The sequence below is a fragment of the Crocodylus siamensis genome, chromosome 1, assembly GCF_052110815.1.
Source record: "Crocodylus siamensis isolate JL-2025a chromosome 1, ASM5211081v1, whole genome shotgun sequence".
Lineage (NCBI taxonomy): Eukaryota > Metazoa > Chordata > Crocodylia > Crocodylidae > Crocodylus > Crocodylus siamensis.
In genome coordinates, this window is record NC_143395.1 from 293,035,524 (window position 1) to 293,060,402 (window position 24,879).

The 24,879-nt window shown below is 40.5% G+C and overlaps 1 protein-coding gene across 1 annotated transcript in view; it reads left to right on the forward strand.

Moving 5' to 3' along the window:
• OCA2 (OCA2 melanosomal transmembrane protein) overlaps nt 1-24,879 on the forward strand; it is a 416,292-nt gene that overhangs the window by 114,705 nt on the left and 276,708 nt on the right. The window contains exons 4-9 of the mRNA XM_090031667.1: nt 1,577-1,765; nt 8,473-8,530; nt 11,101-11,173; nt 17,524-17,681; nt 17,914-17,996; nt 18,378-18,531. Coding sequence (XP_089887793.1) covers nt 1,577-1,765; nt 8,473-8,530; nt 11,101-11,173; nt 17,524-17,681; nt 17,914-17,996; nt 18,378-18,531 — 715 coding nt within the window. The remainder of the gene's footprint in view (nt 1-1,576; nt 1,766-8,472; nt 8,531-11,100; nt 11,174-17,523; nt 17,682-17,913; nt 17,997-18,377; nt 18,532-24,879) is intronic.

Consider the following 24,879-nt stretch of genomic DNA (forward strand, 5'->3'; position numbering starts at 1 on the left):
GGAACATTCCTAAATTATGTTACAGAGCCCCAACATAAGGTTAAATGCTTTTCTCGGAATCTCATAGTTTCAGTCAGATCATGATTCTGCCATGAAAGTCTTTGAAAAGATTTTTAAGGCTCATATATGTGAGAGCCCAGCAGGAAAAATTATGCTGAGGGGAAACCAGCATGGGTTTGTAGCAGGTAGATCATGCCTGACTAATCTAGTCTCTTTTTATGACCAGGTTACAAAACACCTGGATGCAGGAGTAGGGGTAGATATCATTTAGTTAGATTTCAGGAAGGCCTTCTATACAGTATCCCACCCCATACTGGTGAACAAATTAAGAGGCTGTGACTTGGATGATTACACAGGCGGGTGGGTGGCGAATTGGCTACAGGGTCGTACCCAGAGAGTGGTGGTGGAAGGGTTGATATCGACTTGGAAGGATCGAAGGATGGGCTGATATCAACACTGCTGGCAGTGTGGTCCAGCAGGGCTCAGTCCTTGGACCAATACTCTTCAATGTCTTTATCAGTGACTTGGAGGAGGGAGTGAAATGTACTCTGTCCAAGTCTGCGGATGATACAAAACTGTGGGGAGAAGTGGACACACCGGAGGGCAGGGAACAACTACAGGCAGATCTGGACAGGTTGGACAAATGGGCAGAAAACAATAGAATGCAATTTAACAAGGAGAAATGCAAAGTGCTGCACCGAGGAAGGAAAAATGTCCAGCACACCTACTGCCTAGGAAATTACCTGCTTGGCAGCACAGAAGTGGAAAGGGATCTCAGAGTCCTAGTGGACTCCAAGATGAACATGAGTTGTCAGTGTGACGAAGTCATCAGTAAAGCTAACTGCACATTATCATGCATCAGTAGATGCATAACAGAACCAAGGAGGTGATACTTCCCCTCTATCGGGGACTGGTCAGACCATAGTTGGTATATTGCATCCAGTTTTGGCTGCCACACTTCAAGAGGGATGTGGATAACCTGGAGAGGGTCCAGAGAAGGGCCACACGTATGGTTAAGGAGTCTCTCATACGAGGAGAGACTAGGCACCTGCACCTCTTCAGCCTCCACAAGAGAAGTTGAGAGGCGACCTTGTGGCTGTATATAAATTCATCATGGGGGTGCAGAAGGGAATTGCTGAGGCTCTACTCACCAAGGCGCCCCTGGGGGTCACAAGAAATAATGGTCATAAGCCAGCAGAGAGCAGCTTTAGACTGGACATTAAGAGGAACTTCTTCACAGTTAGAGTGGCCAAGGTCTGGAATGGGCTCCCAAGGGAGATGGTGCTCTCCCCTACCCTGGGGGTCTTCAAGAGGAGGTTGGATGGGCATCTGGCTGCGGTCATCTGAACCCAGCACACTTTCTTGCCTATGCAGGGGTCAGACTCAATGATCTATTGAGGTCCCTTCTGACCCTAACATCTATGAATTTATGACTGTTTCCCTAGTTTGGCAGACTTTTAGGCATGTACTTACTTTTACTAATATTACTATGTCCTTTAAAGTCAAAGTAAAGTTAAAAGTGCATAAGATCAAGATATACCAGTGTTTTACTATTAAGGATATAATTGTGTTATAGGTTACGATACATGGCTCTTCATAATCCAGATTTCACCATGGAGGATGATTCATGGGACAACAGCTCTGCAGAATTTGAGCAAAGGTCTCAGCTGGGAAGTGAAATGACCAGCTTGTCTAGATCTGCTTCATCTGAGAAATGTGAACTCTTGGACAACCTTCACGTCAAGTTCAATATATCAAAGATGAGGTCTGAATTCAAAGCGTACTCTTTACATTTTTATTATTTCTACAAGGGTCAATGACTAAGGGAATATGCCTTGCAATTGATTTATTTCCTGCAAATGAGTAAAATAACACTTTGCACTTTGGGGCATGTTGTGTCATTGATTTTTAAGCTAGAGACTCAGTTGAAAGCTATCTGCTTTATAATCTATTGCCCCCTTCTTATACAAGCACCAGGTATATACTTACATGTGAAGGGAAACAGGCTGTCTTTACACCTTTGAAATTCTGTTCAATTTTAACTCTTGGGCTCTTCCAGAATACGTGCTACTTTGGATACATTTAGTAATTCTATAGTGTTTAATTTAGGCCTGAGTAAGCAGTGTTTTATTTACACAGTATTTAATGATCACCGTCTCTAAAAATAGAATGTATAATGATAATAGCTTTCTATATTTACAGTTGTAGAAAGCATTATCAGAAATGCTTGACAGACTTCTACCTTTTAAATATTTTAGTAGGTGTGTACCTGCTGTATAAAGCCTACATTTGCTTCCCTTGTGGGGCTTAGTTTTATTAGTAAATTACAATAAATCAATGCAACGTGAATTTGAATATAAAATTTCACAACGTTGACCAGGTTTTTAGGTGAACAAACTCTTTCCCAGATACTAATTCCCTGTGTCCCTTCACGACTTTTTTTATTCTAGTTTGACCTGCAATAATTAGTAGGGGTGTGTGAAACAGGCTGTATTTGATCTGGATTCAGATTCAGCCTGAATTGGGGACAGTGATTTGATTAATAGATTCAGATCACTGTCCCCCAATTCGGTTCAGCAGAATCCAAATATGAAGATTTGATACTGATTCGGAGAATCAGCGATTTGGCCATAGAGACAGCTTTATATGTTTTTTCTACATACCTTGAGGTATCAGGCATGACTTGTGAACATTGTGATAGTGGGGTGGACGAAGTGTCCCACAGGAGTGCAGGGGCCCCCCTGCATGCTTGGCAGTGAACATGGAAGTGAACTGGAAGTACTTCCGGTCTGCTTCTGGGTCTGCCAGGGAGCACACTGGGGGGGCCCCCCTGTGCCCTCCCAGCTCAGCAGTCAGCCACAGGGGACCCCATGTACCCCCCCCGGACCCAGGAGGCACCAGTCACTGAGCCGGGGGGATTCAGGGGGTCCCCTGCGTGCTCCCTGCCAGACCCAGAAGTGGACCAGAAGTGCTTCTGGTCTACTTCTGGGTTTGCTACTGAGCATGATGGGGAGCCCCCCATGCTTCTGTGGGACACTCTCTCAGCCACAGCGTTCACGAGCTGCCTGGTACCTCTAGGTATGTAGAAAAAACATTTAAAGCTATGTCTATGTCTGAATCTCTGAATATTTCTGAATCGATTCAGAGGGTTCTGATTTGATTTGGAGAGATTAAAGGGACTCCCGATTTGATTCAGATTCGGAGATTTGGCCACTGAATTGGGCTGAATCTCTGCTGAATCACATCAGGGACCAAAACTTCGCACAGACTTAATATTTAGGCCAAAGGTACACATCAGGTTACAGATCTCTGTATCATCTCCTGGACCTACAGTTTGCCATCCTTTCATAAAATGCCTGTAATTTTTTTTTTTTTTAGTGTATGTATTTTGCCTTAGCTCACTGTTTCATATTTGTTGCTCTTTTTTAAAATTATGGCTCTTTGAGAAAAATGGGGTTTTGCCCTATTTTACTCTGTTGTTGAGTAAACAAAGCAGGTTAACTGTATTGGTTACAATGGTTACAGTTTGAACAGAAGCTGACAAATGCACAGCGTTGTTTTTTGTGGTACCTGCCACTAGAGCTAATATTTTATTTTATTGTGGCCCTGCTTTGGGTTTTTTTATTTATTTAATCAATACTTTCCAGTGCAGCAGAACTTTACATTTGGGAAAGTCCTATACTGTCCTGGCAGGGTTTGCTGAGAGAGATTTTCAGTCCAGTATTGCTGCAGCTACATAAAGGCCCATATACTCAGCTGGAGTAAGTTGGCTGGAGTTAATTGAGCTATGCTGGTTTACTTTAGATGAGGATCTATCTCCAAAGGATTAAGATTAAAAATGGAGGGTGAAATTCTGCACAAATATACAATACATGCAGCTCCATTGTAGTCCAATGGGATTGCGCTGGAGGCATAAATCAGCAAAGAATCTGGCACAGAATTTGTACTTGCATTGCTGTGCCAGATTATATTTGTGGAGCCAGGCACAGATTTCTAAATATGGTTAAGTCAATAGATGATCATATCCTGTTTGTAAGCTCTTAGAAAACTGCTTCTGCAATAGAGTGCCAAAACAGCCAGGCAAACAAACAACAACCTTTTGAAATGCTACACTTAATCAATAAAATAACCACTTTCTAAAGCTTTATATTATATCTTGTCAGCATTTCAGGATGAATTTGTTGCTTACAGATGAGTAGTTATGGACTCATAAAGGCTCAATTAGTGCTCCTGGTTTCTATTGTAGCTTAAAATGAAGCTGTCATCTTGATTCTTGTTTCAGTATGAGCTACTGAAACATCATTTGAACGTGCAGCCTGAAAATGTATCAGATGCATTACATGTAATTTTAATCTGTACAGGGCTTTAAAAATTTGTAAAATAGTAAGTTTAAGAAAATATTAGTTGTCTGCTTATAGATGGAGAGAATAATTGGTAGAGAGAGATTTATAATTGAATAAATCTATATCAGGTATTTTCCACACAACCTGCTTAGTTGTAGCTTTCACATATTTATCAGTCTGGAGGCACTGACAATTGCTTTTGTGATTAAAAGTTGGCCATTGCTCTTTTTTCTTTTGCTTATTTCATTTTTTTCCCCACAGACTGGAATGTTTTGTTTCTAAAAGAAACCGCTTTTCTGCCACCTTTGCTTAGAATCACCGAACTGTAAAGTTGGAAGAGACCTTGGGAGGTCTACTCAAGGCAGGATCATACTTGACTAATCAATCATAGCCAAGTGTCTGTCTAACCTGCTCTTAAAACCATTCAAGGTTGGGGATCTCACAGCCCCTCTGGGTGGCTTGCTCCAAAGCTTAACCACCCTCACAGGGAGAAAGATCTTCCTAACAGCCAACCTAAATTTCCTTGCTGCAGTTCAGCACCATTTATCTGTGCCCTGTCCCCTGTAGCCATAGAAAATAGCCCATCTTCATCTTCCATATAACCACCCCTCAGATATTTGAAGACTTGTATCAAAAGCTCCCTCTGTCTCATGTTATTCTTTAAATCCGTGCAATGTATAAGTAAAGTCCTACAATTCTGATTTGATGCTATATTCATCTCATAGTTTGGATAGATACAAATGATTAAGATCGAAAACTCTATACATGTATGGGTAGCAGAATCACTTCAACTTTAACCCTGCATCATAAAGGATCAAAGCTGGAGTGATTTAGCTCATGTGTATTGCTGTAGGATTATGCACCGTAGAGCTGCTGTGTGGTCTGGAGCAGTAGCACCTCTTCTTCCCTTATTAAATTCACTACACATGCACATTTGTTTATACCCTCCATCATAATTCAGATTAGATGAAGAAAGAGAAAGATAAAAACATTATTTTTTTAAATGTTGGCAAAAATATACTCAAGGTATCTTGCAATTCTCCCACAAGTACCAGTGAATTTGAGGCAGGGAATTTATTTCCACTGGGATTCAGAAATGATTTCTGAATGTATCTAAACTAATCTAGTTTAATTTTTGGTTACACAATGTTTTTCTGTTGAAGAAACTATTTATTGGACTGTTCCTTTCTAAGCTTGTTTGTCCATTTCTCCCAAAGAAATGTCTTTTTTTCCCCCTTGTCATCTTCATTTTTAAAGCCACCCATTGATTTAGCATGCTATCAGGGAGGCAGGGAAATGTCTTAATGTTTTTGCCTTTAGATAGAATGCCAGGGAGAGAGAGAGATTCATGTTTCAATTAACAATGAATTAATAGAGACAAATGACAAAACCAACTATTCTAATGATAAATCATTAGAATACTTACTGGTACATGCACATTTTTTAAGCAGAAAAGTTGGTATTAAATAAGCCTTGCTTACCAAAAGAAGTAACACTATTTTGCAATTCTGGAACATTTCATGGCACTGCATTTGTCCAGTGTGCACAGATACACAGTGAAACTAATAAATAAAACCATAATGAAAAACCCAGCAGAGTCTGTGGTAGCCACTTCATCTGTGAATGTTCAGAAACTAGAGAAAGTTGAGAGACTGCTTTTAAGAAAATACTTTTAAAGAAATCCTTTTCTTTTCTCCTTGAGAAACTTGGAATGTCCGTTCCCCCTTTCCAAAAACATTTGACTCTTCCTTTCTTTTTTCCCCCAACTGATTTGTTATTTGGAATTTAATATTAATTCTGGCAAGATGAGCTGACCAATCTACTTCTTTAAATAATAAATGACACTGAAAAAGATGTATGCCTGCATATTTTGATAGCAGGCATACAGTAAATTCTAAAACAGAAATATCTCCAGATTTGATCCCAGATAGTACAACCAGATCAATACAGGGGTCACTAAAATTAATGGAGGGCGGTGTGTAAAAGTCCAACTTTACATAACAAAGGACAGGATTATAGCTATTTCCATGTCTTTCCAGGCTATACATTAGGAGTAATGTTTAGAGATGGTTACATTTTGGAGAAACCATTTTGGCTAATGCTCTTTATAACAGGGGGGCTGCTCGGGGCTGATCTCAGTGTGGCCCACCCACCTGTTCCTGGGCTAACCACCCACCTTCTTGCCCACCATGCCTTGTTGTTAATTAATAATTTAAAGATGTAATTTTTAATGGGAGGATGCCCATTTTCTGCCCCGATGCCAGGGGGTGCTATCTGCAGCTCCTTTCCTCCCTTACACTGCAGCCCAAGCCTTGCAGAAGGCATCTAGATGTTCTCATTATCACTGGCCCCCACATTGGGCCTCAGAATCCTACCATTGAACCCCACCTGGATTCCTCCCCTCAGGCAGTCTCTTTCGCTGTCATACCAGGCAACATAGCTCCCTGAACCACTTCCCCTTTGGGTGTGATCCCCCCACTGGGACCTTCAGCTCACTAGCCCTGGCCCACCTCCAGGCCAGTTGGAACCCCAGGCGTGCAGCTTTTGGGTGTTCCTTGCGGTGGCCCCTGGCCCTTCGACCCTTCCAGTCCTGGCCCCAGCATTGACCAGTCTGGGGAAGTCCAGACAAGTGTGAGTCTATGCCATTTTCTCTCTCTGTGGGGGTCCACCTTCCCAACCATCCAACAAAGGGGTAACCCACCTGGTTGTGGAGGCTAGGGTTTAAGGTGCCCTGACCTGCCTTTCACCAGGGTGGTAACTGGCCTGGCATTTTCTGGGGGCTCTCGCACCACTAGGAGCCTCACCAGGCCACCCACTCCCAGCAGGGTGCAGTTATAGGTCATGCCCAGGACCAGGAGCCTCCTGACCTTCCCCTACAGCTCCTCCCCTTCCTTCAGATGATATCAGCAGCCCTCTGGCTAGGCAATGTTGTTGCCTGGCCTCTCACAGCTGAACTGCCCTGTTTATATGGGCAGTTTATAATGGCTGCCCTCATCAGGCACCTGGTGGCTGCCAGCTCCAGGCCCTTAAAGTGGCAGGCACAACCAGTGCCCTGCCACACTCTTTTTAAGAAATCAGTAGAATGCATTCAAGGCCCAGGCTATAAATTCTTATACAAAGAAAACTTCATTGAAGTGAAAAAAAATAGCTTTCTGCTTTTAAGATCTACAAATTGGGGCCCTTCATGATTATTGATGGTTATTTATATGTTACCAAGTTCTCACCACTGTTTGGGACACTAAATTCTCAGACTACTCATTCAATGTATCTTTTAACCCAGGGGTAGGCAACAACCGGCACAGGTGCCAGCGTGTGGCAGATGAAGGCATTTTGCTTGGCACATGCACCTTGGGGCAGGCAGCAGGGAAGGGGCCAGGGCCCGACTGTCGCAATAAGGATTGGACCCCTCACCTTCTGCACCTGGCACACCAACATCTTGCAAGCCAAGTTTGCGGGTGTTTTTGGCACTCTGTCCAAAAATGTTGCCGACCCCTGTTTTAACCACTTTAAAGAGAAGAGGGAGCTGCTGCTAGGGAAGCATGCATCAGCTGTTATATTGTAAATGTGACAGCTGCCTAATTCTATACTTATACCAGTTAGCTAAATCACTCTAACTTTGATCCTGAAGTCAAAGACATTCAAACATTTTTGAATATACAAACATTTAAAAAGCTTAAGAAGGAATCAATATAAATTATGCGGTTTTCTATAAGTGGTGTAGTTTAGATTGGTAGCAAACAGAACACACATTTGCCCCTAGGGGATACTTAGACTGGGTTCTGCCATTTTTAAACTAGTCTGTGTGTGCCAAACTTTTGTTCTTTTATGAGTATAGATTGGTTTTGTGTGCCATACTTCTGTTCTGTTACAGGTATAGACCAGCTTCTGATCACTTATACAAGTAAAACTGTAATGACTGTAGGTGGCCTGAATGTAACAAGGTTTTGCTACATTTGTATCACTATAGGATCATGTTGATATACAAGTTGTATCCTGACAGCCTATAATATCTTTGGTATTGATATAATTGTTACATCTGTCTAACTCCTATGAAGGCACAGACACTAATAGAATACAATTGACTTTTGTTCATAATGTTTCAATAAAAACATATTTTCTTACATTTCAGATGCTGTTTAAAATTCCTAAAAGTTTTGGGCCTTTTTATCTTTGTCGTTGTGTGCTCTGTAAGTACTGGATTTGCAACATTTTTTTCTGTTTGCTAATTTTAAAGAATTAAGTCAATGTACTGATTTTGGAAGTATCATCACTTAAAGAGCAAATCCTATCTTCATAAAAGAAAGCAGCAGACTTTATGGTCTATTCAGACAACTATTTGGGGGGCAAGCTTACATTAGAAGGGATTATGGAGTGTAGTTTGAAGAAGCATGTTCAGATCATTAGTATAAATGTGTCTAATGGCTGCAAAATAATTTTGGAATGGGTCTTCAAGTACTACTGCAAGTACTATTTTAAAATTGAAGACATTCCTTAGACCTTCATTGGTCAAAATGTCTTACAAATAAATGCCTTTCCTTTCCCCTCAAATTTATGTGGAACTTTTGGCAGAGTGGAAAGAAGCCCAAAAAACTGTGACTGGATTGCTTGTTGTGCCTAATGGTTATTAAACTACAGGTGGCTGTAGCACTTCTCATCAGGCAAAGAAGTGCTAGCAGCCATCAAGGGTCCATAGCATTTATTCCTATTTGAAGAATAAAATAAAGCTGGAAGGATCATGGGAATTCTTACCATAGGCAGCATTAGATACAGCTATATTTTCTAGCTAGATCTCACAGAATCAAACTTGAAACTCATCCTCTCCTTGAACCCTTCCATTGTGACTCATGCCAGATTTCTAGTTCCTATATGTCTGTCTTTTTACTTCTTCTCTACTTCTCTTCTTCCTCTGTCTCCTTTCCTCCTCTATCTTTGACTTGCATTCTAATATTCTCTCTCTTTTTCTCCATGAAAAACATTTTGCCTGGTGTCTCTCTTTCTTATAAGCCCTCATATGTGCTTCCCGCCCCCCCATCTCCAGCTCCTCAATGCATTCTTTACTCCTTGCAGTGGCTTTATCTTCTCATTGCTTGAATCTAGTTTGCTCCTCTTAGTCTCTCATTCAAGATGCTCATTTTCTTTCCTCCTGGATTGTCTGACTCTCTGTTGCATCATCATTGCTCCCTTTAGGCATATTCAGCAGACTGATCCGATTGAGCATTGTGAATCAGCCAGATCCAGAATTGTTGTATGCTTTCTTTCCTGACTGCTGTGAAAATGACAAAAAAGGCACACGTAGAGCCAGGTCCTATACCGCCTGTTAAGCATCAACGTGTAATCCTAATCCACACTGCGATCATGTTTCCCTGAAGATCCTTAAAACCAATTACAACTTTGTTGTAAAATACATCTATTTTTGTAACATGCAGTTATCTTAGCCTTAAACCTAGGTCATAGAAAGGCAGTATGGCAGAGGAGGCCCCAAGTCATTGTATTAGGTTTTTTAAGAGCATGAGCAATGTGAAATAGGATCACATTTAAGTGCCTTATAGCTGGAATAGGACCTAGCTCTTTGTTCCTCTGCATCTCTGAAGAACAGAGAGAAAGAGCATGCAGAAAGGCATTGATTCAGGATTCAGCAGCAGTTACACTGTTGTGACAGATGGAAGATAGAGGCAGAGCAGGGAGGCATCTGTAATTCAAGCTGGAAATAGATGCTGCCAGGTTCCCTGCTTCTAGAGAGACACTCTGGAGATTGCCAGAGACACATTTCTGGCATTGGTAAAGTCTTTCCCTGCTTCTAGACATGTGCCCAAGAGATTGCCAGGGTGCATCTCTGACAGCAGGGAACCCCAATTTCTCCTGTTTCCAGAGATATGCCCTGGAGATCCTGGTGGCACATGTCTGGAAGAGGGGAAAGTTGGGCAGGTGCCTCTGAGGCTTGAGGGGCTCCATCTTGCATGGGAAATCTGACGGCCAATACCCTCAAGCCCTGAGAGTGCCTACCCAGGGTGGCTGCCCATCTAGCTCTGGGTGCCCATGCTCTCCTGCCATAAAGTGAATAGACATCTGCCACAATAAAGCAGCACAAATTATTAGTACCTTTTGTTGGGATCGCATTTGTAGCATGATAAAGGGTATGGACATCTATTTGCTTTCTCTTTGTGTCATCATAAGAATTTTTATAGTGGCACAAAGGCAACAGAAGGTGACATCTGTTTCCATCCTTAGAAAATTTTGCTACTGAATAGCTAGAGTGAAGTTCTTGACTGCTATGTATATCTATGAATCTTGGGGTTGCAATAGTTTTGGACAGGAGAAAGTTACCTTCTTGTCTTCATGAGGGATCTTGCTTTGGCAGTACTCCTCTATCAGAGGGCACAGTGGGCAATGGCTGTATTCCCTCAGCTAGGACAGATAGGCTTTTCAGATAGGCCTCTAAGACCAGTTCAAAACTTTATCATCAAAATTTGATTAAAATAAATAAAATGTGTGAGCTTGGAAGATAAAGTATGTCTTCAACACCAGTAGCCCTTATAGATCACAGGCCTGGTTTTAAATCTGGAGTTACATGTACATATATATGTTGTGAATACAGGATCGTTGTGTATTCACAACATGCTCACGTATTGTAGTGAATTATAAAAGCCTTCCGTGAATCATAAAGGAAAATGCAATATTTTATACTTTTAAGATGGCTTGGGCAAGTGTTGCTAATTCTTAAACAATTCAATGTATGGCTTTTTGCATGTTTTCATAGATTTTGTTTAGCACTTATCCAGATCAAGGAGTCTCCTGGCAGATGTTGGCTGTGTCACCTTTGGAAAGCTACTGTATCCTTTATCAGATATTTGCTTATAAGAACAGCAGTGCAGTTTCATTGGTAAATTTATATAAAAGGTTTTCTTTGTTGCTTTGTAATTTAGATATTGAAAGTGTGTTTTCTTACTCTCTGACACCATATAATAGAACTGCTTCTAAAGTGAAAAAGGTAGTTAATTCACCAACCTATTTCCAAAGTAATTCATCCAAATGATGATAAAGTGTACCGCTTGCCTTCTGCTTGAGTCTTGAAAAAGGAGTTGAATTGTTAAATGAAGGCTTACAAAATTATGCAAAGTATGAGCAAGAGAAGTATAAGGTCCTGGTGAGATTAAAGGCCTAAACTAGCACCCTAAAAGATACGATTAGTATAAATTAAAATTAAGCTATTTAAAACAACATTTATAAATAATCCTTAACTGTAACAAATATGAGGGACAGTATCTTTCATTGTTGTCTAATGCATTTTCCATATTTTAAGGCAAATTTAAGTAAGGTGGATGATTTAAGCAGAAGCTCTGATTTAATTACAAAGCTTGATGAATTAATTAGTAAGAATTAGCATAGAAATGGATTACCACTTATACGAACTGTTTTTTGCAAGTGAATAATTGGTTAAATGCAGCAATATTCTTCTGTTGAAGATAATTTTTTAGTGGCTTTAAGTCTAAGTATTTAGACTATGGGAAATGAATAAATACAACAGATCAGAAAGATTAATAAGTACGAACAGGCTTTCAAGTTATCTATACATATTACTGTGAGGTATTTGTTTTTGCTGAATTGCTACTGGCTGTGCTTTAGAATGATTGTGCTTCATTTGTATTATTATTTGACAAATTATTTCTATAGTGCTGTGAGTTTGATCTTTGGAGCTCAGTAAGACAGGTTTGTGCTCTGGGGAGCCCATGCATCCCACTGCATGAAAGAAATAGCTCAAGTTTATTATACATTGTGCTTTATAGCCTGAAGTTCTCTGGTTCAATTCCTGACAGCAAGTATTGCATGCTTTTTCTCTTATATATCCAATTTCCTATGGATTGGATATATAGGGTTCTCTTCTTTTATAGGTGCATCTTCCACTAATGGCTGGCCCATATAGAGGGATGTTTCTGTGGGATGCTGAATTTGTCCCTGAAATTTAGGAGGAATAGAGCAGAGTCCCAGTAGAGTGATTCTCCTTGTAGATGTATATGTTCTTTGAAGCAAAGATTGTGTTGTCTTCTGTTTAAAAAGGGCCTCATATATCACAGGGTGGGAAAAGATGTAAGGGGATGATAAGGTAGGACAGCCTTTACTTGCTTCACAAGTGGGGTGAATTCAAATGAATTGTACTGGAGAGAAAAATAAAAAAGAGCTGAACTTCCTGAAATCCAAGTTATCTAGCGATCCAGAGCTTATATATGCTACAATATAAGAAGTGCTCTACTGGGTCAAACCTCTGGTCCATCTAGCCTAGTACCTGTCCCTCTCAGTAGCTAATGGAGGATACTAAGGGAATCAGTATTTAAGCAGACTGATCAGCATCCTGCCCCTCTTTCCCTACAGCATGTTGGAAAACATCCAATGGAAAGTAATTCCAATGGTGAAACAATATATGTTTTAAAATGGTATTTCCAATTCCTTCATTTTTGGCCAGGCACACAGACAATACTTAAGCAAATTTTCTCTCTCTCTCCTTTCCCATGTTGGTCTGACAACATAAAACCAAAATTGGAAAGGGTTTATGCCAAAAAACCTGCTTTTCTTCCAGCTTTGTAGTCTGTTTGATACATTCCATCCTTTCTGTTTGATACATTTTCTCTGGGATGCCTGCTACTTCTCAGCACCAGAATTAGTTTGGCTGGAGGCAATGCCTTCCCTTTCTGACTATCAGTTGGGAATTATTTCTTCTGGGTGGGTGAACAATCCTTTGCTTCTCATCCCAACTGTCTCTACTCTCTTCTATTTTCTCTTCAGTCTTTTCTTGGTTAGTTCCTGTTGTGGTCTCTCACCTAGTTAAACTGCATTGTTTTCTGCTCTCATCATCTTTTGACTTATTCCTCCAGAATGGTAACCTCTCTCTTGATTTTGCCTGCCCTGATGATGCACATGTAGTGTGTAGCAGTAGGGGTGGCTAGGCTGAGGCTGTCAAAGCAATGCCAGAAAACCCTTGCAAGCTAATGGCAATTTTCCACATCAGTAAGATTTATTTTAATGCCATTTTGATCGCATGTGCATTGGGATTCTATGTCAGCACTGATTCCAATGAAACAGATTTAGTATCATTTTTATAAAAGGTGATGCTACCGTTCTGTGTTTTATCTGTGACTTTATTGGCTCAGAGGTGTTTTAAATGGTAACAGGGCCCTCTTTTGCAGGAAGTGAGGCTCAATACACTCTCCCAAGGAAGTCTGTGAAGCATTTTCAGATCTTTGAGTAAAAGGTCACATGTTAACTGCAAGTGATAATTAACAAGAAGCTCCCCTTAGGGAACTGAATTATAAACATAACAGAAAAGATGCTGCCTGTGCTCAGTGTAGGCTGAAATACCCTAAAACATGAGGATTTTTGGCCTCCTGTAACTTCACTGCCATCGGTGACCCAGGTGACAGGAGTCTCTTAATTAGATAGACATAAAGTGGCAAGCAACATTTCTCTTTCTCCCATAATGAAAATAATTTTGGATGCTGTAGAATGTTCTGAAATGCTGGATATACTCTACTTTCCTGCCTGTGCTTTGATTTTAATAACTTCTGCCCTGACCTTTGCACAATTTTCAATTTTTATACAGGTGATGGAGCACAGAGAGCTGGAACAGATCAATGCACTATTATAGAACTAGGCTTTCTGAAATGAAAAAGTAATTGGAATTCTTGTATGTTAATAAGGTATAACATAATCAGCCCTCACCCTCATTTAAATAAGAGTTTGTGCAGGTTTGGTACAGTGCTTGCTTTTATCTTCCTGCACGTATTGCCATTGTCTGTATTGTAATGTCTCCTCTTAATACTAGAAATATTTGGCTTCCATAATAAATGTATTAGAGAGAAACTTTTCATGTTACTTTGCATTGCAATCCTGAGACTCCTCCAAATTCTTCCAAAACCTGAGATGTGAGTTTCGCACATGACCTTCCTTCCAGTGTCCAGCTGTCAGTTCCTGCCTTTGCTTTGTCAGTCGTAACAGCTTTGAGATCTGCTTGTCCACAGTACCCTCAACAGCTCCCCTATATTCTCTGTTGCTGAGAAAATAGTTTGAAGGCTCATCTTGTAGCAGAGTTTTAGATGAAGCTTAGATCAGAAAAAAAAGCAAGTATCTCCCTCAAATTAGCCAGTAAGTGTTGCTTTTCACTGTATAATTACTTATGTTCCTTCAGGGCATGCATGAATGATTTAATGATGGATTCTGCTCTTGCAAGGTCTAGGATCAAGAGATCAAGTCCAGGAAATGAAGAAATGCATCTGATTATTAATGACATATTAAAACTTAAATTGTGGTGTCAGATATTTCTGCTTAGAGATTTTCAACAAAACTATTTAGAATCCTTCTGCATATGTAGGATGATAGTGAAAAAATGAGGATGTTAAGTGGGAAGAAAAAGAATGAGAAAAGCTGAAGATGGCAGTTATCAGAGTCCCAGCAGAAGGTACATGAGTTTTTAATTGAATGATCAATTCAACTACATTAGTCATGAAGCAAACAGAGGTCACTGTAAAACCTTTTAATCATACTGCCATGAAGAGCTGGAGGAAAGAAGTTTATTGGTATTATCAGAAAGGATGTTTCCTTTCCCTGAACAAAAGAAAAAAAAATCTAAGATGCAAAGAATATGCTCTGAATGTAATTTGTTCCTCTACATTTAGAGAGGACCCAACAGAATCAACTCTTTCTTTCAGGGACCATTGTCTTTGCAACTTCCTTAATCTGGTTTATCACTTCTTGGTCACATCTTACATTAGAACACATTTCATGCTCACAGATAAAGTTTGCAAGGTACTGAGTATGCTGGTCCCTTTCCAACAAAGAGCAATGGCACATTCTTGAAGTTGGACATGTGCCATAGTGAAAGCACTGGATCAGGATGGAAGAGTTTAGCATCTTGCAGGATCAAACCCTAAATGCCTTAGCAGTATGTGTGTTGGGCAGGAATGTTCATGACTTCCAGGCTGAATTCTGAGGAATGATGAAAAAAAAAATTAAATCCCTTGATAGGAAAATAATTACATTTATTCAGAGAAACACAGCTCAAGTTTTTCACAGCAAAGGTGTTTTGAGAAGACTGGGTTCTACTTTTTATAAAGGATATGCTGTGCTCTGATACAACAGAAGTAGAATGACAACAGGTTCCCTTAGTTCTGTTTAGAGGGAGTTAAATCTGATGGGATATTAGTTTTAAGCGCTTCAGCTGCCACAAGTCTAAATTCTGAAGTTTAATTTGTGATGACTTTTGCTAGCATTCTTTCTGATGATGCTATACATGTACATGGAAAAATGGGAGAAAAATATCTGCATTTTCAATTTTATTGGAAGAAAATCTGTTTTGTATGAAGGCACTACTGTGTTTAACTTTTAAAAAAGGTTTCCTTTTTCCTTTAATTTTGAGCCTTCTTTGTAATGGCTTTTGAATGTGTCATCTATGTAATTACAGGATTTATTTTAACAGTTTTGTGTAAAAGGAAGCTGCCATAATTATGCTCACCTGAATTTTTTTGGAAATATAAATTATTGGCTGCACTCATAATGGCATTCAAGCTGTCATAGGTGCCCTGAGTCATTGGGTTAATGAATAGAGGTCAGCAAGCTTTTTGAAAGATAACAATTAATGCCTCTTGTTAAAGCTGTTGATATGGTATCAGCACAGACTTGTACAACTATGCTGGGGTTTGAAAAATGTGATGGCAAGCCATATTTGAAAACTGAAGACAAGGGTAGGAATTAGTAATAAGTTTGATAGGGAGGGAACGTACATTTTCCTGTTTGGCATGGGTTTAAAGAAATATCTACTGACCTCTTTCATTATTTCTTTGGGGTTTTTAATGTAATTAATCCTGTTAAAAGGAATAATGGAGTGGATTCTTTGCTTCTAAATGGTGTTGGATTGACTGTTTTGACGAATTCAGCACTTTCTTCAGAAAACAGGCTGTAGCATGGGCATTGCATGCGTTCTGAAAGTGGCAGTATATTGCCACCGTGACCTGCTAAAATCTTTTTTTAAGCCTGAGTGTAGTTCACTGCCTCATTCAGGCTTTCTGCTAAGTACTAATGAAGGTGTGACATTTTGCCTCTTTTAAAGCTGTAGGAATTTTGGCTATCCAAAGGACGAGGAAACCCGCCTCTCCCCCAAACCCTATCTTAGAACTCAGTTGGAGCATGGTCCGTCAGGGTGACCTTTGATATTTCACTAGAGCTCATTAAAAGTGGGATAAAGGGCTGTACTGTAAATATTAACATAGCAGTAACAAGGCTTTACAAATTTAGTTAGGTCATGGTTTTTCTTCCTCTATTTAAAACCCTTCAGTGTTATCAGCAGCAAAACATCTTTCACATTCATTTATACCAGGTACAATGAACTTGTACAAAAATTGCAATATGTTCTGCCCCTTTGTAAAGTGTTCCATGAACTGTGAGAAGTGAAGATCTTCCTTTACTATGCATTAAAGAGCTGTCTAAAAGCTATGATGTCAATAGAACGTCGTTCTGTGCTTGATATTAAACCTTTCTTTGGATCCTCAGTGCTGACATTTTGTTCTTGAAATTGTGAAACAATTGGGTATTTTTGTGGATTAATTACTTCAGCATGGTGTTTTTAGGGTCTGTATCCCTTTCTTTATGCATCCTAGCATTTCTGGTTCTTTCTTGACTTCTGCTGTACCCTGAGAATAAATCATTATTGAGCTATCCACATGGTTTCCAAATCAACATTTGCCAGCACTTGTGAACAAAACTGCCTCCTGCTGAAGATGCCAACAGGGATTTCAAATGTCTCAGTCAAGGTTGTAATTGATGGAAATGTTATTCTTGTTTAGTTTCTTCCGTGATTGACTTCCTCTGCAACTAGCACAGGTCTACAGCAACAAAACAGCCTCAAAGTTAAAGTGGGGAGGAGGTGGTGACACAGTCGCCTCCATCTTTTCTCAGCCTCACCAGGAGGGTTCTTTTAGCAGCACAGAGTTTTAAAAAAATTGCTACCTCTGATAGGTATACTTTGTAGAAAGGGATTTTTATTTTATTTGTCTTTTATCCTGTGAATGATTTCTTTTGCATTGGAGAGACTGCCTGGTATATTTTGTGTACATACGTTAAATATACTGTATTTCCAGAATTCATGCAATCTTATATCATTTACACTCAGTTTCACCCTTAACTGGCTTACCTTCAGCTCTGAATCTAACAGATGTTCATGACTCTGCCCTACTTAAGTTAGAACTAGGAGGACCTTTTGTAGCAGATGTGGTTGATCGGTGGACAGAGGAATATATTACAGTGCAAATTGGAGAGATAGAAGACCCTAGATCTAGGAGAAGATGGCAGCAGCAGGTGATGGTTTTAACCTTTTTTTTTCTGTAAAATGTGGATTTTTGTACACACACACACATATGCAGACATATATATTTCTGCTTCAATTTCCTTTGACGTGAATGTTATATGTGAATGGATCCACACTACTGTTTGGTCCCAAGTATGTACAAGCTATGTAAAATATGTGAACAGTACCATAAACTATTTTCAATTACCTCTAATTATTAATACAAATTTAATTTCCTTGCAGGTCTTGTATAACTGGACTCTACCTTTACTTTCAAGAAGAAATGAGCAAGTTACCACAACTAAAACCTTTGAGATACTAAACAGGTTGGTTCTCAGATTAGAAAAGAACAAATGTTTCATATGAACTTTTAGACCTGATTACTGTAAAAAGGTATTTTATTTACTTTAGAAATAAAAACTATAAAGTTTCATTACTTAGATGTCTTCTGTTTGGCCTTACCGCATAAGCTTTACTAATTTTTTAAAGTAAGTTTTGAAAGCTAATTTATTTTTTGGATCATTTTACATTCCAAAATATATTTTCTACAGATTTGGTAGTAAAGATTCCTAAAAGTTACTTGCAACTTTTAAATTTAATAAGGAAATAATTTTATAGCATTTAAAGCTGTTTCTCTCTAATCTTTGCTTTTATAACTAATGCTGTTTCATGCTGTAATGAAGCAGAACTTTTCTTTCTTTCCACAGTAAGGCAATCTCCATAAACATTCAGGCTTTCCTAAAGGAGTCTGAAATTGTTCCTCTGTCTATGAAGTATCAGTATCTTCATGCAAATATAGAGACACAAGTAACAATTGCATCAATCATCTTAGCAGGTGTTTATGTGCTGATCATACTAGAGGTAAGTGAGTGGGGTTTTTTCCTTATTTTTTTTTCCTTATTTGAAGCAAAGAGCTCTTTCATTTTTGGCAATTAATATACTTTCCAGTTTCATGTGTGAATCCTTGCTGTGCCATCATATGTTACTTAGGGCACAAACAAGACTCCCAAGTATGTTTGAGGAGATCAACATGAATATCAGCTAGTCCCAGCTGCATTACTAATAACTTCACCTAGTGTATTGTAACATTCTAGGTCATTTTCCCTATAAAGAACCATTTTTAGAAGGATTATAACTTGGCTTCTAAAAGAGATCAGCTAGGGGTTGAACATTGGTGGATAATCTCTGTGTAAGCAAGTAACTCGTTCAGTTTAGAGGGGAAAATCACTGTCTGTTCCATTTCTAGAATATCTCAAAACAAACTGAAAGACAGTTAATTGGTATTCTTCCATCTGGCAGTACTCAGACTCCTCAAGGATATAAGCAAAGCATTTCCTCTGGTGAGAAATGTGATCATTCAGTGTGATGGTATCTTAGTTCTTTCAGAACTGATAGCCCTTCAATTTGTACCAAGGGCAACCTGCTTTTTTTCTCCTTCGGTTTATGTAAGCTGATTTCTTGGTGATTATTACTTTGGCTAGATACCTGGGTGGGGTCCAGGCTCTGCTAGTGCTATATTTTGAAAAAACTGTCCTTGTAGGGTCACCTTAATTTCTTCCTGAAGGTTGTTATGGAATTCCATCCAAGTTAACAAATTCATCCATCAGAACGCACTTTTTGAAAGTGAAGTCATTGCTACACACGCTAGGGAGGCCTTGTCCTTTTACTTGCATAAGGCTAAGCTTTGCCCATTGCTGCATGTTATGCTAGCTGACAGAGCAAAAGGCAAAGTGATTTTTCACCTCAAGACCATCTAACTAGACCCTGAGCCATGTTAAGATATGCTCTGAAGTCTCCGAAGTGGCCACTTGGTGATTAGAGCTTGTTCCAGCAGAGCCCAGATATCTTTGGTAGCCTGTCTCTGGGATTCTTTCCCATGCCAGACACCTGCAAGAAATTCCATATGCATATTCATCAAGTATTTTGTCATATGGAGACCTACTCAAGGGACAGTGAGAGAGAAGTTCCTGATAACTGGAGGTCTTTGAAATGTACTGTTTTTATGCACATTTTTCATTCTGCCTTTTCTTCTGGCCTGGGCACACTGAGATTCTGTGGCTGAGAGCAAGAAGCATCTTTTATGTCCATAGTACAGAGCGCAAGGAAGTTGAAGGGTGCATGCTCACTGTGTGGCTATTGTTAGGGCAAAAACACTGTTGAACTTTAGTACTCAAGGCACATGAGACACGTTGCCTTTGTGAACATTCCCACTTCGGGTGTCAACAGTGGGAATTTTCTTAAGGGCAGCATCTCTCAAAGCACTTCAGTTACTGTTAAGCAACTTCTCTTTTCCAATCAAATTTCAATAGTAGAGTCAAGTGCCACATAACAGATGCTTAAACATTCAGATTATTTGCTTTGCAGAATGGTGATTTATTTATCAGGCTAAAGCAGGCTTTGGATACTTCATAAATGTGTGAAAAGCTAACATGATAAGTGTTGAGGGGTGAGCTTGGCTTTTGATTTAAATATGTATATGTTGGCAGCAAAATGGTAAAATAAATCTTAATGCACTTTAATGCAGCTTTTATTCTAAACAATCCCTACAGTTCATCGGCAATGGCAAAGGACTAGCATCTGAATGTATATCATGACAGATTTTTTTGTTTGGGTGGGTGTTTGCATTTTATAGAAGACCACTCTTCCATAATTCACAAGAACATTCAGTGAGTGCACCTGTAAATCCTAGGAAGAAAAACCTGGAAATAAATTAACTCTTTAGCTGTTTCTAAAAGAAGGGTTACATAAACCATTGTTTTTTGTTTTTTTTTAAATATCAAGGGATAAATTCTATCCTGGAATTGGTTTCGATAGTCTGCTTTGCAGATTCATAGATAGAAATTGCTCCTGTGGGTTTAAACCCCTTCCCACCCAAACAACAAAAAACAGAACCCGCCCCCCCATTCTTTGTCATGTTTCTGCTAACATTTTATTTTGGATTTTAGTTTTCAGAAGGGTTAAATCTTCAGAAATGCAAATGTGACACTGATCCGGTAACAATAAAAGTTGAAACAAATTCTGATGATTTTCTGGTTCACTTCGTGAATCACTTTCAGAACTTTGATGAAGGAATTAGGATGGGTAATAATGGGTTTAACTAACATACAATATTTTAAAAAGTGGTATCAGTCCTGTGCCTTATAGATGTGTGTCTTATTTACCACATATCTACACTTCTGTTTGTTCTGTTGCCAGTTGTCACTGTCAAATAAATCAATTTGTAGTGCTATGGAGACCATCTCACTCATTGCTTTGCCATGTTGAAGCTACTCTTAATTTTTCTGCCTTTTATACTTCTCTTTTATGTTACCAAATTAATTGCCTTTAGTTTGTCTTATTTAATTTCTTTCTTTAGATAGTAGAATGTCTTTAATTTCTATTATTTCATTCATGGTTCACTTATAAAATATTTAGTTTGGATTTGCCTTTCTAAAAATGTTGAGTTGACTTTTTCAAGGAAAAATGGGATACTGTAATTTCCTATCTGGGGCAGGAAACCAATACTGCCTTGATTTGCTCCAGTTTTTCTGTCCTGGATAGAAATTTGGAGAAAGATCCAAAGATTTCAGATGCTTATATGAAGCTTGAGCCTGGTTTAAAGGATAGGAACCCCTGCTTTTCTAACTCCTGTTATCTGCAGCAGCTCAGTAACAATGGTAGAATTCTATGGGGACTCTCCACGATCAGTGACCGTATTTGTTAAACCTCTGTGTTAGAGGGACTTGCCATAGTTTGGTGTAGAGATGGGGAAAAATTTGTCCTGGTTTATATTTTGCCTAAACCAGTTTATTTCTTCATTGTCATTTCACTTGCAGTGATGATTTTATAGTGTGGAACTAAGGGAATAAGATATTCAGAATTATTCACGTTTATACTTGGGGAAATTTTGCACTTCTGCACTTGTGCTGTAACAGTTCATAGGGGAGTTACTTGGATTTACCTACGAGCAAAATTTCTATCTAGTGCTGATACCAAACAGTGATCGGAATCACAGTATCTTATGAGATCTTCAGGCAAGAACTAAGGGCCTTATTACACCTTACATGGAGAGCCACACAAATGTTAATGGGTGTTAGTGCTAGCTCGAGTTTGGAGCAGTCGCACTTCAGGCTAGCAGCAAAGGCCTAGAGGGCCGAAAGGTGGGAATCCTACCCCTCCGCCTCCCCTCCATCCACACATAGGGCACATCCACACATGCAAGCACATGCACTTGCAGCAGCTCAAATAGAAGTGGTGGAAATTTGAGCTGGGACTTTTTGCCTCAGCGCACATGCACTTTTTTGTGGAGCAAATTGTGCCACTTGGGGTAAAATAACCCTGCCTGGCTCCTCCCTGATCTGCAGCCAGGGGGAGCTACAGCAGCTGTGCTGTCCCCAGCAGTGTGAAAAGCTGCCCTGTCCTGGCCCCAGCAGTACAAAAACCTGCCCTGGCCAGCAGCTCAGGGTTATTTGACCTGAGGAGCTTCTGGGGCCCAGGCAATTGGTATTTGGGGACACTAGCCTCTTGTGTCAGCTAGACTGCTGAAGCAGCATCCCAAATTCACTTTTTAAAATACCCCCAAATCCACGTTCTTCCACAATTAGAACAAAAGAGAGAGAGAAAGGGGGATTCATCAGATGGGCAATGGTTTATTGCTATATTTACAATGTTAAAGAAATTTGGAAGCCTACCAGGGTCTCTAGCATCATAATAAAATAAATCCTAAATATCTATAAGTTTTAATGTTTGCTTTGGGTTTCCTTATCATATGGTGGGTATGTGATGGGGGGATGTGGGGTTCGCAGGAGGGGGTAGGAAGGGGGTGGGGGGATGTGGTTGGGTGTGGAGGGATGTGGGGGCATGTGAGTCACTGTGCGGGTAGGTGTGGGGGGACTGTAGGTATGGGAGCTGCTTAGAAGGGGTGGGTCCCCTGCATGGCAGCTGGCAGGGCATGGAAGTGCTGGCAGCAGCAGAAGCGTGGTGGCAGTGGTAAGCAGGGAGCTCCCACAGATGTTGCCACATTGTCAGCAGTGGGGGGAGGGATAGCGAGTGGTGAACACCCACAGACATCACTCGCAGTGACAGCAGTGGCCAGTGGTGATCGCTGACACCTACAGACACCACTGGAGATGGGGGGAGTGCACGTGCACCCCCTATGCATCGCCAATGGTCCCCTCCCCCCCACAGAGCAGAGCTCCCCCCGCCCCAGCATATGGACTACCCTGCCTGAAGGGTCCTGACAGCTCCCTACTCCCTGCTGGTTTCCCAGCCCCTGCTTATTCCCCTGCTCTTCTCCAGCCTCTGGAGGCTGCAGATGAGCAGGAGAACAAGCAGGAGGCTGGAGAGAATAGGAGAATGAACAGGAGGTTCATTCTCCCCACCTCCATTGGTTCCCCCAGCTCCCAATTTGTTCCCTTGCTCCCCATTCATTCCCCCCATCCACCATTCATTCCCTTCCCCCTCTTCATTCCCCTGCCCCCCATTCATTTCCCCCATCTCTTGTTCATTCTCCACACCTTCTGTTCATTCCCCCAGTTCTCCACTTGCTGTCCCCTCCCAAGGCTGGAGACAAGCAGGGGAAGGAGCAGGAGGCTGGAGACAGCAGGGGAATGTCTCCAGGGCTGTCTCCAGCCTCCTGTTCATTTTCTGGTACTGTCAGTGGTGGGGGGGAGAAGGAGAGGGCTGGGAGAGCCATCAGGGAGCTAGGGGAACAAACAGGGGGGCAGGGGTAGCTAACCAGGGGTGGGATAAAATGAACGGGGAGTGGGGGGAATGAGCCAGGAGCTACGGGAATGAACTGAGAGTGGGGAGAACAAAAAGGGTGTGGGGAGAATGAATGGCATGGGGGGAATGAACATGGAGTTGGGGAAGGTCTGCTCTTACCTCCTCCAGCCCCCCAAACCCCTGCTTACCTGGCAAAAACTGGGTCTAGGTCCCTGAAGATTGCACCACTGCCATACAGCACAGGCAGGCAGTATGCTTCAGGACCATGGAAAGGGCCAACCACAGAGATGCTCTGGCACCCTGCTAGAGCATCTCTGGAGGACTGAGCCTCTGGTTGCCTCTGTTTTTTCCCCTGGGTTTTTGTTTGACCCCTGGATATGCAGGGGGCTAATTTTGCTCCCCAGCTGCAAATTTGCAGTGCAGGGAACATATTTTTCCCCTGCACATGCCTCTTGCAGCATCTCAAAGGGGTTTGAGACGCTGCAAGAGGCACGTGCAGGCTCATCTGGACGTGCCCATACCGGTGGGGTGTTTACACTAAGGTGTAGAGTGGCTATGCCTTAGTGTGATGAGTTGGGTAGCTCATACAGATTCCCAGAAGTTCTCTGATCTGTATCTGTGATAATCCTGCCCTGGAGTGGTGTAACTTTGAGTTGCTTAAACTTGTTTCAGGTATTAATGTGTAGACAGTCCAGGGGTTAAGAGCTCCAGGAACCAAAATTACTGTGTAACAAGGCCCTAAGCCATTGCATAGTCATTTTCTTAGACATTTAGTACTATTAATTTTTAAATTGCTATGAAAGCAGGGGTGAACTCATTAGTCACAAGTCAGGTAAGCAGCCTCCATATCGCAAGAGACAAACTTCTCTTTGGCCTTTAAAAGAACACTCTTTTCCCCTTCCAGTGATTTGTTTTTTGGGGGGGGCTCTGCCTTATTTACCACATCTGTCATTGTTTTTCTAGCATACAACATTTCTTTCCCCTTGTAAGTTGGTATACTGCTGATAAAGCTGTTTGGTTTCCATGGTCATCTCTCACCTTCATTTTTTACTTTAGTCATCTGACTAATTTTCAATAACTTTCATGGATTTTTTTTTAATTGATTTTTTTTTCTCAGATATTGATCAGTTATATTTTTGTATGGGAGGTTTCTATTGCTTTTATTATATTTAGATAGCTTTTCTCTTAACTTCTTTCTCCCTGGTTTTTCCTTTGCAAATAATATCTTAGCTTACTGGTTTTATATTTTACACGTTGGTACTTTTATTGATTGAATGAGGAACACCTTGTTTTTATGATGTGTTGAATTAAAGTAAAAACAGCTTACATGACAGTAGAATTGTGAACAACAATAAAGTATTTCATTTGGTTCTTGGCAGGTTCAGTTGTGTAGGGAATCCAAACCAGTGTATGCTTTAAAAAAGAAAAATGTGTGTCAGGTACCTGTGCTTGTTTCCTCTTGTCTCTGCCCTCTGTGATTAATGAGGAATACACAAGAATTGAGAG